Source organism: Syngnathus scovelli, chromosome 22 (genome assembly GCF_024217435.2).
Source record: "Syngnathus scovelli strain Florida chromosome 22, RoL_Ssco_1.2, whole genome shotgun sequence".
NCBI lineage: Eukaryota > Metazoa > Chordata > Actinopteri > Syngnathiformes > Syngnathidae > Syngnathus > Syngnathus scovelli.
In genome coordinates this window covers 552,496-566,636 of record NC_090868.1, presented here as the reverse complement: position 1 = coordinate 566,636, position 14,141 = coordinate 552,496, and the positions used below count along the sequence as shown (strand labels likewise).

Genomic DNA, 14,141 nt, shown 5'->3' with positions numbered 1-14,141 from the left:
ATATGCGTTGTTGTATTTTTGGTTCTCGCAATATATTCTTGTTTTTTTTTTAGAATAAAACCGATGCAATTAAACCGCTCTTTTACGTTTTTAACTTGTATTTAATGATATGATGTCAGTGTAGGCTAGTTGACTTTTGACACAATAAATTCCAAAATGTGATAAAGGCGTCATGAATAGTTGGGGTTTATTGTTGCTCAGTCGTCGTCCACACAAAGAAAGGTGGAGACAGCAGGACACACAGCAGGAACATCATGCTACCAAAGTATGAAATTTGTACAAAAATACTTTACAACATTGTCCGTGTTCCTGAAACAAAAGTCGTTGGTTCACTTATTTGTTGTTTGGTTGGTGAAGCTACATGGAAGCCAACTCTCTTTTTTCCAATGGCAGTGCAATGCGCGTGTGTGCACGCGCAAAAACCTGCAAGGTTGCGCACGCGCAATACACGCGTACAAACACAGTGTGTGTGTGTGTGTGTGCGTGTGTGTGTATGGCTTAATGGCGCGCATTCCTGAAGCCACGCCCCAAAGGCCCCTTTCTATTGGTGGAAATGGTCAATTCTAACTCTTTTTGTTGTTGTTGTTGTGGAAGTTAGCTCAGCCGTGCTAGACTAGCCCTGTGTTAGCCTTGTGCTAAGTATCTTGTTAGCCACAAGCTAGCTGTGTGTGCTCTGTTGTGTGTTGCTAGCCACTAGTGGGCGCTGTGCTTGAAACAGCTGAATGGCTAACTCAAGTCAAATAGAAGGAAGGACCAGTCGCACGCAAGCAAACGACATCCAATCACAAGGCTTCCCTCTCGAGCACAGAGCAGCATTTGTGTGTGTTTGTTTGGAGGCTTCTGAAAATGTAGACTTTCTAGAGAGGCAAGAGAGCTAGCAGCTAAATGTTGACGTCACGCACGTGTCACAGCATGTTTTCTAAAATGTCAAACCACAGTGACGACGAGAACTCGACCTTTGTTTTCTTTTTTTTGACATTGTGAGGTCCGGTCGTCACGGAAACAAACAAACAAACAAACAAACAGAGAAAAGTGACAACAGTCAATCAAAACACACAATTAGCATAATTGATCACAGTTACTGGAGGAGGGGCGGGGTCATGCTCGTTGACGTGAGTGTGTGTGTGTGTGTGTGTGGTCGGCGGAGAACCAATCAGAGTCAGGCGTCGTTATTGAGCCCATTGGCTGAGGGACGGTGAGGGGCGATGTGAACAGGTTTTAGGGAAGCCGAGTTGGCCAAAGACGACAATACACACACACGCTCACACTCACTCACTCACTCACTCACTCACTCACTCACTCACTCACTCACTCACTCACTCACTCACTCACTCACTCACTCACTCACTCACTCACTCACTCACTCACTCACTCACTCACTCACTCACTCACACACACAGTGCGGCCAGTCAACGTGTATATAGTATATTTGTTTTTTTTCCAAAATGAAACTGCTCAGTGTCTGTCAGTGTCATCAGAATAATCACTACGTTTGTAATGCTATGTTGTTTTGTTTTTCCACACTTTCCTCCATGGCATACAAGTCCAACTGCCATATAGATGCCCCAAGTACTTTGGATCAATAGAAATCCGTCCATCCGCCCTTGGTCGTCTGTCTCCGCGGCGACGGCGTGCAGCCAGTAGGTCGGAAATAGTGACCCCTCTTTGTGCCGCTGCTGTGCTTCTGTTTCTGTTCTGCTTCCCGTCGCACCGATAGACCACCTCCTCCGAGGTTGAGGGTGCACTTGGGTCAGGAACAATTGTGAGACCAGGAATGGCCTCGGTGTCAGTGGTGTGTTGAAGACCGCGTCGGATTTCAATTTGCAGGGGTAAGGTTAGGATTGGGGACGGTAAAGTGGTCAGGGTTCGGACCCAGATCGGGATTTGAAGGGTTCGGGATCAGTAGTGAGATGAATACTAGGATTTCAAGTGGGATCGGGCTCAGTAGTGGTATCAAGGGTTGGAGGGAGATCCTTCATGGGATCGGGATCAGGATCAGTAGTGCGATGAGGACTGAAATTGATTGGGATTGACATTTGGATCAGTAGGGGCCTCAGGACTTGGATCCAAATCAGGATTGGTATGGAAATTAAATCAGGAATGCGCTCCGAGTGGGATCAGGATCCGGATCAGGGGGGAGGACCAGGAAGTGTGCGTGTGTGTGCTTTCAGGCTGCCTCAGCAGGTCCAAGTTCAGAGGTCGTGTGTAGCACCAAGGGGGCGTGTTGCGTTCAGTCCCTATACAGAAGTGTTGGTGACTAGCCCCGCCCCCAGGCCGGCCCCCAGCCCGTCCCCAGGTTTCTTCCACTTGATTGGCGCGCCGTCCTCGCCCGCGTCCTCACGCGCTTCCTTTTGGTAAGCGGTCGTCTGAGGGGCGTGGCTATTGTCTGTGCCTTCCGTATGATTGGTCAGCGGGTTGGCGGAGGAGGCGGGGTTTCGGCTGATGACCAAATCCAAGCGGTTCGACGACTCGGCGATGAGCGGAACGACCAGGCAGCAGTCAAAGTCTCGAGTGCGCACGTGGTTTATCTGAACACCAAAAAGACACTCGAGTCCAAAAAGTCCTACTGGGGACGAGACGCTGAGACGCTTACCTGTAGGAGGCGGTCGTACGCCTGCAGGCCTCCGCGCTCGGCCGGGCCGCCGCCGCGGATGTTGTTGACGTAAACGCCGCGATCGAGAACGCCGTCCGACACGCTGAAGCCAAAGTCCTCCAAGTCGGAAGACTTTTCCAGAGTCAGCTGCCACGCGCCAACAAATGTCGTTTTTCACGTTTGCAATTGTCTGATTCGACCAGACACTGTGAAACGGAAAAAAAAAAAGAAGCGCTGGCCGTTCACCTTGTGAAGCTCCACCGGCGTCTGATTGAGGATGTCGTTGACTTCCTGCCTCATCTTCTTCATGGCGAAGGCTCTGCGCTGGGGGTCGGAGGGCAAGGTGTTGGAGCGCGGGGTCACCTGGGGGGGTCGCAAGGAGTCAGGCGTGACATCGTCGCAGTCGGTCGGTCAGGGTCGGCGCTCACCTGGGGGCGGCTGTTGCTGCGTTCCTGGAAGCTGGCCTGGCGTCCCAGCGAGGTGCGCGAGGCGGGCGGCTCGTGGTTCAGGCTGAGGGTGGAGCCGGACATGATGGTGGCCTGGAGACGAGCCATGAATGCGCTACGTTTAGCGCGCGTTGGTAGCTCATCGGGTGCGTGCGCAAACTCGCCGCCATGCATTCACACGCCCGACCCGATGTTATTTGGATGTCAGCCAAGGCCACTCCAACGGCCACTTAAGTATCAGAAAGGTCAGGAAAAGATGAGCGTTCAAAAAGACACAACTTGTCCCATGTTAGCGGGCACCCGCCAGAAGGCGGCAAGGAAAGAAAACGAGGATTAGTGGAGGTGAGGAAGAGCAAGCAGCAATGATACCCCAGTGAGGAGCTCCGTCTCCTTTTCTGGCTCCTGGAAAACAATAAGTCCTCTTTTTTCCAACAAAGCTGTTCATTGGTCAGAGGACTTGACAAAGTCCCGCCCCATCTGGCAAGTGTTTAATGTGTGTGGTGCGTGTGTGTGTGCGTGTGTACCTCCAGTTCTCTGAGGATTCCGCTCTGTCCACACGTCTCCAGATCCTCCAGAGCCTGAGACCAGAAGTTCTCCTCCTGGTCCGGTTCTGTCCCATCATGACCCACCGTGAACCTGCAGCGCCCCCCCCCAATCCCCACAGGTCGTGACGATACGCTTAGCTCCATGCTAACGGCTCCCATTGCTTTCAACGAGGAGAGCTAACATCTAGGTGAGCTCGCCGAGCTCGTCCGCTGTGGTGAAAACGGCCGGCGGCCGGCTCACCCGCCGAGCGTGACGTGTTCCCAGTCGTCGTTGAGGCCCGACAGGTCCGGCAGCGGATTGGCTCTCCGGCGAGAGGAAGCGGGCGATTGGCCGTTGCCCGTCTTGGCGTTGCGCCACTCGTGGAAGGTGAAGGGCGACGACTGGAAGGAAGGAGCTGAAAGCACGCGGGACGCGTCACGGCTAGATGGTGACGCGCTCGGGGCGGGCGAGGTCCAGACACGTACTCGGGCTGCCGAAGCCGCCGTCCACGTTGGACCCGTCCCAGGACTCCACGGCGCTGTCGACGGAGGGCAGCGTGCCGAACAACCTCTGAGCCGAAGGGGGGGGCGGCGCCGTGAGAGGCGGCTCCTCTCCCCCCTCGCCGTCGTGGTTCTCCTGGCCCGGACACGACTTGGGACTGGACACTGCGCAGACGCAAACGCACGCTGAGGTTCGGCGGCGGTCGGGGGACCGACCAGTGCGGCGGCGAGGCGAGGACGTACGTTCACCGTGTTTCTTGATCTTGAGCGTGACGGTCTCCCCCGCCTGCTGGAGGAGGGTGATGGCCTCGCTCAGGGGTTTGCCCTTCAGGCTGCTGCTGTTGATGGCCAGGATGCGGTCGCCCACGTGGATGGCGCCCGTCCTGCCAGGGCACACGCGCCTCTTAGAGCACACGCACACGCGTCCAAGGCGGAATCTTTTGCCCACCTCTCGGCCAGGCCTCCCTTGGTGAGCGAGGAGATGATGATAGGGTCGAAAGGCTCCTCGGTGCCGGAGATGGTGATGCCCAGGGGCCCTCCGTAGCGCTGCAGCTCCACCGTGTAGATGATGCTCCCCGACACCTCCTGCTCGTCTGCGAGGTGAGGCGTACGGGTCGGCGGCCGGTTCGCTAACGGGCGACTCGCCGGCCGTCACTTACCGGAGTTGTCCTCGTCTTTGCGTATCTTGAGCTTGACCAGCTCTTCGCACTGCCGCAGGATCTGCACGGCCTCCTCCATGGAGCAGGTCTCCACGCGGATGTTGTCGATGGCCAGCAGCTTGTCTCCCAGCTCCAGCGTGCCCGTCCTCCAAAAGACAAAGGTCGGAGTAGGGTCGCCGTCCCCGATCACGTGCCGGCTGACCGGCGTGTCACCTGTGAGCCACGCTGCCCTTCTTGATGTCTGAGATGATGAGAGGGTCCCCCGCTTTCCTGTTGGACGGCGCTGCAACGCAACAAGAAGGTCGGCCGACGAGGTTCGGCGGTCCGCCGGAACGTGGCGCTGGAAGCAACTCACAGCTGATGGTGATTCCCAGTTCCACTCCCGGTTTCTTGGGCAGCTTCACGTGGAAGGTTCCGGAGGACGGGATGACCGATTCTGCGGGACGCAAAGCGTTTGTCACCTCGTACGGAGCAGAAGCCGTGCGTGTGCGCACGCGCGCGCATACCGGCCACGTCAAACTCAATCTCCAGTGTGAGTTGTGCAGTGATGGAGGAGTCTCTGAGCAGCTGATTGGTTTCTTCCAAAGTGGAGTCTTCTGTGGGAACGCCGTTGATGGACAAGATCCTGTCGCCGATCTGCAGGATGCCGCACCTGCGAGCGTGGACGGCACGCGTGAGCCGCGGTCGTGCGTGCGTGCGTGCGTGCGTCAAAAGCGCCAACCTCTCAGCGGGACTGTCAGGGTCGATGTAAGCGATGAGCGGGGGCGAGGAGAGCGTCTCGGTGGCAAAGACGCCGCCCTGCAGCTGGAGGCCGAAGCCCATGACGCCGTCGCCCAGCAAGGTCACCTCGGTGGTCTCGGTGTGGACCACCTGGCCGGCCAGACCCACCGTGCTGGACGCCAGGGACACTGAGGGAGGGAGGGAGGGAGCACAGCCCAAGGTGACGTCTGTGTCATCTCGGCAAAAAGACACCCGCGAGGCAAACGAAAACGTCCCGAGCGCCGTGTTAGCGGTTAGTGAGCAAACGTCTCTCCGCCGAGCCAAAGTTGTTCCTCACGGGAGCTCTTGAAGTCCTTCTTCTTCTGCTTCTTCCTCATGAGCGTGCCCCGCGGACTGGTGGGATACGCGTTCCTGGGAATGCTCATGTTGAGGGACGACAGACTGTACGCCGACATGGAGCCCGGCGAGAACGTGTGGCCCAGCGCTGCAAACACAGCCGAGCGAGCGCGCGTCAAGGTGAGCCGGCACGCTCGCACGCACGCACGCACAGCCGCTCACGGGCGCGCACGCGGCGCAAGGAGAGCGAAGCGAGCGGGCGGCGGACGTACACGCGTTGTTTGTATGGCGGTTGTGCGACCTGCCGCCCGATTGGTCAGGATGGTACGTGTTGTAGTGGTAAGGGGGGAGGATGGGTGCGGAGGTTCCCGTCTCCCAGGGGAGGGGGCGGGGAGAACGCTGCACCTTGACTGCACACATGCACGCACGCACGCAGGCACGCACGCACATGCACACACACATGCGGGCCAGCGTTGAGGTTAAGACGGGAGGAGCGAGCGAGTGGCACGGGTGCCCAGACGCCACCTTGCTGCGGCGCGTTGAGGGCCGGGCGGGCCTGGTGTTGCGGCAGGATCTCCAAGCGCACGTTGTGGCAGGAAGCGGACAGCAGCTGCGTGGCCTCGGCCAGGGAGCAGAACTCCATGGATTTGCCGTCCACCGACAGGATGTGATCGCCCGCGTGGAGGGCGCCGCACCTGCGAGCGCGCGCACGCGTCAACGTCCGCTCGGACTTCCGGCGCGCGCGTAAAGGTCACCTGTCGGCGATGCTGGCCGCTTTAACTTTGTCGATGACGATGACCTGCTTGCTGCAGAACATGGACGAGGACAGAGCCACGCCCAGGCTGGAGCCCGTCGCCTTGGCAACCTCCACCAGCAGAGGACCCGAAGCCGAAGACACGGAGTCTAAGCGCAGACGGGTGAAGGTTAGCTCCGCGCGTGTGTGTGTGTGTGCGTGTGTGTGTGTGTGAATGTGGCGTGCCCGTGCATGTGTGTGCGTGTGCGCTGACCCATGACGGAGACGTCGTACTCCAGCAGCATGGTGGCTTCCTGCCCGCTCTGCTTCAGAACGCTCATGGCCTCCGCCAGCGTGTTGCCGTGGAGACGGATGCCGTCGATGCTCAGCAGACGGTCGCCAGGTTTGATGCTGCCCTCCCTACACACACCAACAGGTGCTAGAGCCTGCCAAAACGACCACGGCGGCGGCAGCGGTTCAAACGGCGTCACTTACCTGTCAGCTGGCCCTCCCGAGCGTACGGTTGCTATGACGATGGGTCGACACTTGTTCCTGTCTTCGCTGGCTCCACCTACATGACGCACGGTCCTGTCACTAATTGGACCACGCACGCACGCACGCACGCACGCACGCACGCACGCATGCCCCCCCCCAACTCACCTCTGATGACGAATCCAAAGCTGTTCCCTTCCTTGTGCAGCGTCACCTCCACCGTCTTGAACATGACACCCGAACCCTGCACGGCTGCGAGGTGGCAGGTCAAAGTCACGCGAAGGTCGGGCCAAGGAGACGCACGGACGGACGAGAGGCGGCGCGGACGTACAGACGGGCGGCAGCTCGTATTCCACCTCCAGCAGCACGCGCTCGCCCACGTTCTTCAGCAGGCTGATGATCTCGTCGTGGCGGAACTTGGCCAAGTTGATGCCGTTGACGGAGCGGATGTAGTCGCCCACGTTCAGCTGGTCGCTCCTGAGCAGGTCGGGCGAGTTTACTACGTGAAGCGGGTGGACGGACCGGAGCGCCTTCCTTTCCTACCTGGCGGCGATCCCTCCCTGCCTCAGGTTGGACACCCGCGGCTTTCCGTCCTTGTCGATGCCGCCCGACACAGTCAGCCCCAGCGTGGTGCCCTCCTTCTTCATCAGCTCCACCAGCGTGCAGCCCCGGAACTCATCTGGGGACGCCAAACGTCACGTGAGCGCGCGGCGGCGGCGGCAGGGTCCGAGCGTGAGCCTCGCGAGCCTTACCCGGGATGCTCTGCCTCCTGACGGCCAGCGCTCCGTCCGACGGACGCGAGCCCGCCGACTGTTTGGTGTACGGACCTTCATCTGCGAGCACAACACACAAACACGTGACGAAGACGACAAAGGAAGGCTGAAAAGTCGGAGGAGAGGATGAAGATGATGATGATGGATCGGGAGCTAGCTTCCCACCAATCCCACAGCACACACAAAGTGCACGTGATGACACCAGCACTAGTCTTCCTGACATCATGAATTTTACATCTCTCTCTCTCTCTCTCGCTCACCCTCTCTCTCTCTCTCTCTCACGTGCACAGGAACGCTCTCGCCCCCCCCCCCCCCTCACAGGATTGTCAATCAGTGATCAATTTCCAGTAAAGGTTGCGTTCATCTCAGTCACTCCCCGCGCACTACCTTTATTCACCCTGCGCAGGATCTGACATCGGCATTTGAACGACACGGCGATCATGATGAGCTCGCCGTCGCCAGTCGCTCAGCCAGCGCCATGCACACGGAGCCGCCGCCGCCGCTGCCGCAACCCTCTCCTCTCCTCTCCTCCTAATCCTCCCAATGCGCCTCTTCCTCTCGCTTTTCCGTCCTTCGGCCGCCGCCAGCCCAGCCGAGCGCCTCTTTACGCAGACGCCATCACGTAGATGAGGAAGAGGATGACGAGGGAGGAAGCGGGAGAGGGGAGGGGGAGGGCGCTGCAGATGTGGAGCGCCGCCATGAAATGAGGAGGAGGAGGGGGAGGCGGAGGCTGAGCTGATGGCGCCATGACGATGAAGAGGGAGGGGGAGGATGCCCGTCATTGGGGAATGGAGGAAGTGCACAAACATCGCAAGATGAGAGACACCAAAAGCGCGCCGGCCCTTTAAATGACCTGACGGCCAGCGCAAAGGAAGCCGGCCGGGCGTTCGGGTACCTTGGCCACGTTCGCTCAACGTCAACACTTCTTTTCATTTCAATTCCCCTTAAATCAACCTTCACACACACACACACACACCTCACAGTATGCCATGCCCGCTTTACACACTTCATGATGATGATGATGTCATCACCAGGGGGAAAGCTGCGCCACGGACGCAACGCTGCCACGCGATTGGCTGCAACTGCGGACAAGGGGCGTGGCCTAGCCCCACATGTAGGTCAGTGTTCCAGATGCACATTATGTGGGATTAATTTCACTCTGTGCATGCGTGTCAAATGACGTGATTATTATTACTACTTTTTTTTTTTTTTTTTTACAGATTACAGAGAGTTTCCCAACAACATTGGCGAGTGTTACCACTCGGCGCTTGCCGGTCGAGCTAATGCTAATACGAGGGGCGCCCAAAGGTCACAAATTGGACACGTCGGGGATTTTTGTGCGGTAGGCCCACCAAATATTCATCATCCATCACATACCAAACAAGTTGACAGTCACATGTCAGCGTACACGCGTGTAATGAGATGATCGAAATGCCCGCTCGCTGCCGCTACGGCTGTTACCACGGCAACAAGCTGATGAATAATTGAAGGGAGTGAGCGACCCTGCAAGTACAAAGAGCAATTTTTAGACATGCGAGATACACACACACAGGCACAGGCACAGGCAAGCCTTCTAAATGGCTGAGTTGAAGTGTTTCAAGTGAAGCCCAAAAAAGAAAATCTTACAAGAATGTGGCGTTCAAGTACAATCGGAACTTGTCAACTAAATGAGCCAGCTGAAGTGTTTTGAGTGAGAATGCGCTCCGGACATTCCACCGACTGCCGACCAGTGGCAACATGTCGGACGGGCACTGGCACACTTTGTGGTTGGTGCTTAACGCTAATAGCCGGGCGCAAACAGGAAGCGGATGACGACCGACCGACCGACCGACCCACACCGCGCCGCTCGCAGAGCCTGCGTACTGCAAACAAGTCCTTGCTTCTAAAAAAAAAAAAAAAAAAGTTCTTGAGCGCCCGCCAGCGCTTTTGTGCTAACACTTAACACGCTTTGGCAGCCAGTCAGCGTGTCAAAGTTGTGCTTTTTGCAATTCCTGTGCTGCAGCAAGCCTTGTCATTACCCACAAAGCATCTGGCGGGACTCATCCTCACCTGCGTGCTCTTCAATTATGCGCACACACGTATTGTGTACACAAGTCAACAGTGTGCGTGTGTGTGTGTGAGACAAATGTTGTGCTGTCCCCTGTGGAACATGTCAGGCGTGTTTGTGATGAATTTGTGTCTGCTTCTGTGAATGTGTGAGATGTGTGTGTGTGTGTCTGGTCTGAGTGTGCATTCATGTGTGTATGTCTGTGACGTGTGTTTGTGAGCATGTGTGAGCTGAATGGGACTATGTCAATCTGTGTGTGCGTTTGAGCGCAGGTGTGCCACTCACGTAGCAGGCGCGCGTGGTACTTGCTGGTGTAGAAGTAGACGTCGTCGTAGCCTTCCTGGTAGTCGTCGTCGGCGCGGTACCTCCTCCTGCGCCTCCTTTGGAGCAGGCGCAGGAGAGCCAGGAAGCGCTCCATCCTCACCCGGGGGCTAACGCACGCACGCACGCACGCACGCGGCTATCGCACGGCTAGTGGCGAGCGTCGCAAACGCCAAGCATCATCCCGCACAAAGAAAGTCAGCTCAGGTTTCCTCTCGAACATGCGCACGCACACGCACACGCACACACACCTTTGGACGGCACACGCACTCTTTGTAGCTTCGCCTCCTCTGCAGCTTCCTCGTGTCCTGCTTTAGCCAATCACAGCGCTCGCTGCGTACACACACACACACGCACACACACACACTCTCGCAGTGTGTGTGTGTGAATGTGCACTTGAAGAGTCAGCAGTCATGACTTTTCTTCTCTCCTTCCTTCCTTGCATCCTCCCCTCATTTATCCCTCCATCCTTTGCACCATTCATTCCTCTTTTTATGACACACACACATACACTCACTCGCTCACACACGCGAATACTCGATTCCGCCGAGGGGGAGGGGCGGGGCGGGGCGGTCTCCATTCAGTCAAGGAATGACAGAGATTTCCACAAAGGGCAGGAAGAAGCAGGCAAAGGCCTATACGGCACGGCACGCATGAGGACTACAAGTTCCCACAATGCAACTGGGCCGCTTCAATGAATCAAAGAGTCGGCGATCTCGAAAAGCGTATCAGCGTAATGTCATCGGAATTGAAGGCGGAAACGCTCGTGAGTGAAGGCCTGTTGCCATGTTGCCTTTGGACAAAAGTAGTGCGGCGGAACATCGGCTACCACCATCAAGCCTGCCTGGTACAAGCTGCTCGGGTGGGATGAATGTAGTCCATCAAAATCAAGCGCGTTGTGGGGGAGACAACGGCGCCACGTGCGAGGCGGCATGCGAGCCGGGCTGAACCGATGGCGCCCTCTTGTGGTCGCGAGCGACCGGTGAAAAGATGGCAAAAAAATGACATAAAGCGAAGACGGATGTCGTTTCCCTGAAATCCTCTTTGTGCCTTCCGAGCGGAGAAAGGAGAGCGAGAGCTGCTAAAAATGACAAAAAAGTGTCCTCGTTTGCAAGGCGCTCATTTGCATATGGCTTGCGGGCCTGCCCGGTGCTCGGCCGCCATTGGCTGCCTGGCTGAGCGCGCGTCTAATCGCATTCTCCACACACGCCGGCTTATCCTGCCGCTCCCCCGCACGGGCGCTCTCAGACCACGCGGCGTGCGTGCGTGCGTGCGTCAAGATCATCGATATTGTCCTCACGTTTGTCGTCAGCGTGATGGCTGACCAAAAGGGGCGGGAGAGCGCCGTCAGCTGAGACGTGCGTCGGGGCGCACGTGACCAAAGCCGAGGTGCTCGCAAGTCTGACCTTCATTGCGCGCCAAAAGAAAACGGCCGAATCCAATGTAGTCGAGAACGTGCACATTTGCGTTTGCCGCAGTATGGCGCCCACTACTGCCGAGGAGGTCTTACTCAATGCCAAATTGTTTTTTTGCATTAAGCATCAGTGATGGCTGGCATTCATAAATTCCACAAGAAAGAATTGGCAGAAGGCTGAGAGGAAGTTCGGCGACATCTCGATGAAAGCAGAAACGCCAAACAGGTGCGCCCTCACACACCCATTGAAGCATCGTGTGTGTGTGTGTGCGCACGCTGGGGGAATTCAAGCAGAAAATGACATGATGTTAGTTTGATGCCAGCAGCTCGGCCGGCGCTCCACCTGGATGCTGCCCAGGGCTGACGGCTTGACTGACTGACTGTGTGTGTGTGTGTGTGCCAGTGTAACAAATCGAGGAGAAAAGTTGCACTCCAGGACAACAAATGTTGTCCTGTTTGACCGTCATTCTTCACACACGTCAGCATTTTATTGTCAGCCGTGATGAGGATGACGCACTTTCTTGCGAAATGTGTCGCACGCGAAAAAAACACACAGGTTAGCTTGACTCATCCAGAGGACGAGGATGAGCAGTTGTGACATCAGCGCCTCCTAAAAGGATGCCGTGCATGCGTAGGCCGGCCAAAAGTGTTGCGTGATGTCATGTTGTCTGCTGTCTCAAAAAACCCTTGAATGTAACATTTCAAACATTTCATGTTCGTACTTCAGGATGCAGTGCAAACACCACAACTCAGTCGTGTATGGACGTCAAGCGCAGTAATACTACAATACGTATGTGGTTGTCAATCAAATGTTTCCAAGTCGAGTCACGCAGTGCACTGACGCCAGTAGTAGTTTAACTGTCGCAAGTCTTTTCCTTTCTAGTAATTCTCTCTTTTGTCTATTTTTAGCCATTCCTACTGGAGTGTTATTTTCAAACACAGACAAAAATAAATCATAATCATCAGTGATGTGTATGGAAATAAATGTGCAAATGATTACCAATCACTACCGATTTCAGGGGGGGGGTCTTTCCGGCGCCTTCAGACCGCTTTTAGCGCTCCTGCCCGGGCCACGCTGGAGGCCAACAGCCGGGCAGGTCAGCAGGTGGGCGGGCCTCCTAGCTAAGCTAACCTGCTAGCTTTACCTGCTGACTCCACCTACGGCAACGTCACGTAACATACCTGAGGCCACGTCACGTTACGTCACGTCAAGATCTGCCGGTGCGCCACACGGGAATGCGCACACGCACGCTCAGCGTCAACTTTCACGCGCGCGGCACCAGCAACCGGCAAACACACGCGCACCACAAGACGTACGCTCTCGCGAGCACGCACGCACGCACGCACGCAGCGAGTGAGCGAGGAGACGTTGTCGGTTCGGCGGCGGCGCGGCTGGCTCCCTACCTCCTTCTTGGTCCGCTTGCAGGCAGGCCGGGATGTTCTTTTTCCATCCGGGCATGATGCACCTCAGGGTGGATAGGGAGTCCAGGGCGGCCCGCTAGCAGACACACAGCTCCAGCAGCGGCAACAGCATGTTAGCTTTAGTTAGCTTTAGCTTCATGGAGGAGATCCACCTCCGCGTCCACTTCCTCTTCTCCGTCGCCCCTTCTTCGGCACGCGAGACCCCCCACCCCCTGCTCTCTCTCTCCCTCCCTCTCTCTCTCTCTCTCTCTCTCTCTCTCTCTCTTTCTCCCTCTCTCTCTCTCTCTCTCTCTCTTTGTAAATGTCGCTCGACCCCCACCCCCTCTTAAATGGAGTCGCTCAGGGTGGTCTCGGGGTGAGGGGAGTGCTGGCTGACGTAAGGCGATGACGTCACGAAGTAGCCCGGCAGGCAGGAAAAATGACAATAGTTTGCGCATGCGCATTGAAGCGTGGGCACCTGTATACAATTTAGGTCATTTTTTCTTATCCAGAAGATGCATTTAAAACCAAATTCATATTTTCAACGTTGACCTCATTCCTCCTTCATTTACAAGTGATTATGTCATGTTCTGTAACTTTGTATTATACCACTAAAGTTAGGGACTTTGGGACTCTGTTCAACTTAAATCACTGAAGATGATTAGAGTTCATTCATGTGATGTTTGCTCATCTTTCAGTTGAAGGTGTGTGCGTGTGTGTGTGTGCGTGCATATACTTTGACACGCACACACACATCTTTGTCTTGACTCGCCTCTGAGGAATTCCCTTCCTTTCATTAGTCGGCGTCAAATCTAACATACGTTTCGGTCCATCTGCTTTTTGTGATCAAAGCAATGAACTTTGACCTTTTGCTACACACCTCATCATCTTTCCAATACTAAAATATGAAACCTGTAATTTGTCACGCATGCTTAAAGATGAACAGAAATGGTCTATAATTAGACCCTAAGTCATTATTGATGGTGAATAATGATGAAGGGATGGAATGACAAATAATGGAGGGATGCTGGGTGGTGGTGAGGAGTCAGTGAAGCGAAAGAATGTCTTCAAGACAGTGTGACCTCAATACGGCCTCATTCAGTCATACGTGGTACACATAGGCTGAGCGCAACATAAAATCTCTTGCTACCCTAATGATTGAATTGGTCTCATTTGCCCTT

The 14,141-nt window shown here is 55.8% G+C and overlaps 1 protein-coding gene and 1 long non-coding RNA gene across 11 annotated transcripts; one reads left to right on the top strand and one right to left on the bottom strand.

The window, feature by feature from the left end:
• Positions 1–162: 162 nt before the first annotated feature.
• grip1 (glutamate receptor interacting protein 1) lies at positions 163–13,311 on the bottom strand. Of its 10 annotated transcripts, XM_049760300.2 has the most exons (26): positions 10,110–12,559; positions 7,757–7,837; positions 7,548–7,683; positions 7,336–7,481; positions 7,173–7,256; positions 7,008–7,083; positions 6,787–6,932; positions 6,535–6,682; positions 6,305–6,474; positions 6,052–6,189; positions 5,781–5,927; positions 5,445–5,631; positions 5,230–5,375; positions 5,079–5,159; positions 4,937–5,006; positions 4,724–4,869; positions 4,513–4,657; positions 4,308–4,447; positions 4,050–4,229; positions 3,826–3,979; positions 3,564–3,675; positions 3,409–3,441; positions 3,022–3,132; positions 2,840–2,956; positions 2,594–2,740; positions 163–2,528 (listed from the first exon to the last, which is right to left on the bottom strand). In XM_049760300.2, the coding sequence occupies exons 1-26, from the start codon at positions 10,240–10,242 to the stop codon at positions 2,238–2,240; spliced, it is 3,465 nt and encodes a 1,154-aa protein (XP_049616257.1). In that variant the 5' UTR covers positions 10,243–12,559; the 3' UTR covers positions 163–2,237. The 10 variants fall into 10 exon arrangements, with proteins under 10 accessions (XP_049616257.1, XP_049616259.1, XP_049616258.1 ...); XM_049760302.2 differs by lacking the exons at positions 6,052–6,189; positions 10,110–12,559 and adding an exon at positions 12,964–13,311; XM_049760301.2 differs by lacking the exon at positions 6,052–6,189 and having other exon boundaries at positions 10,110–12,560.
• Positions 8,757–10,225, top strand: LOC137839844 (uncharacterized). The gene is made up of 2 exons (XR_011086195.1): positions 8,757–8,895; positions 8,998–10,225. It is a non-coding gene; the product is annotated as an uncharacterized lncRNA (long non-coding RNA).
• Positions 13,312–14,141: the final 830 nt, after the last annotated feature.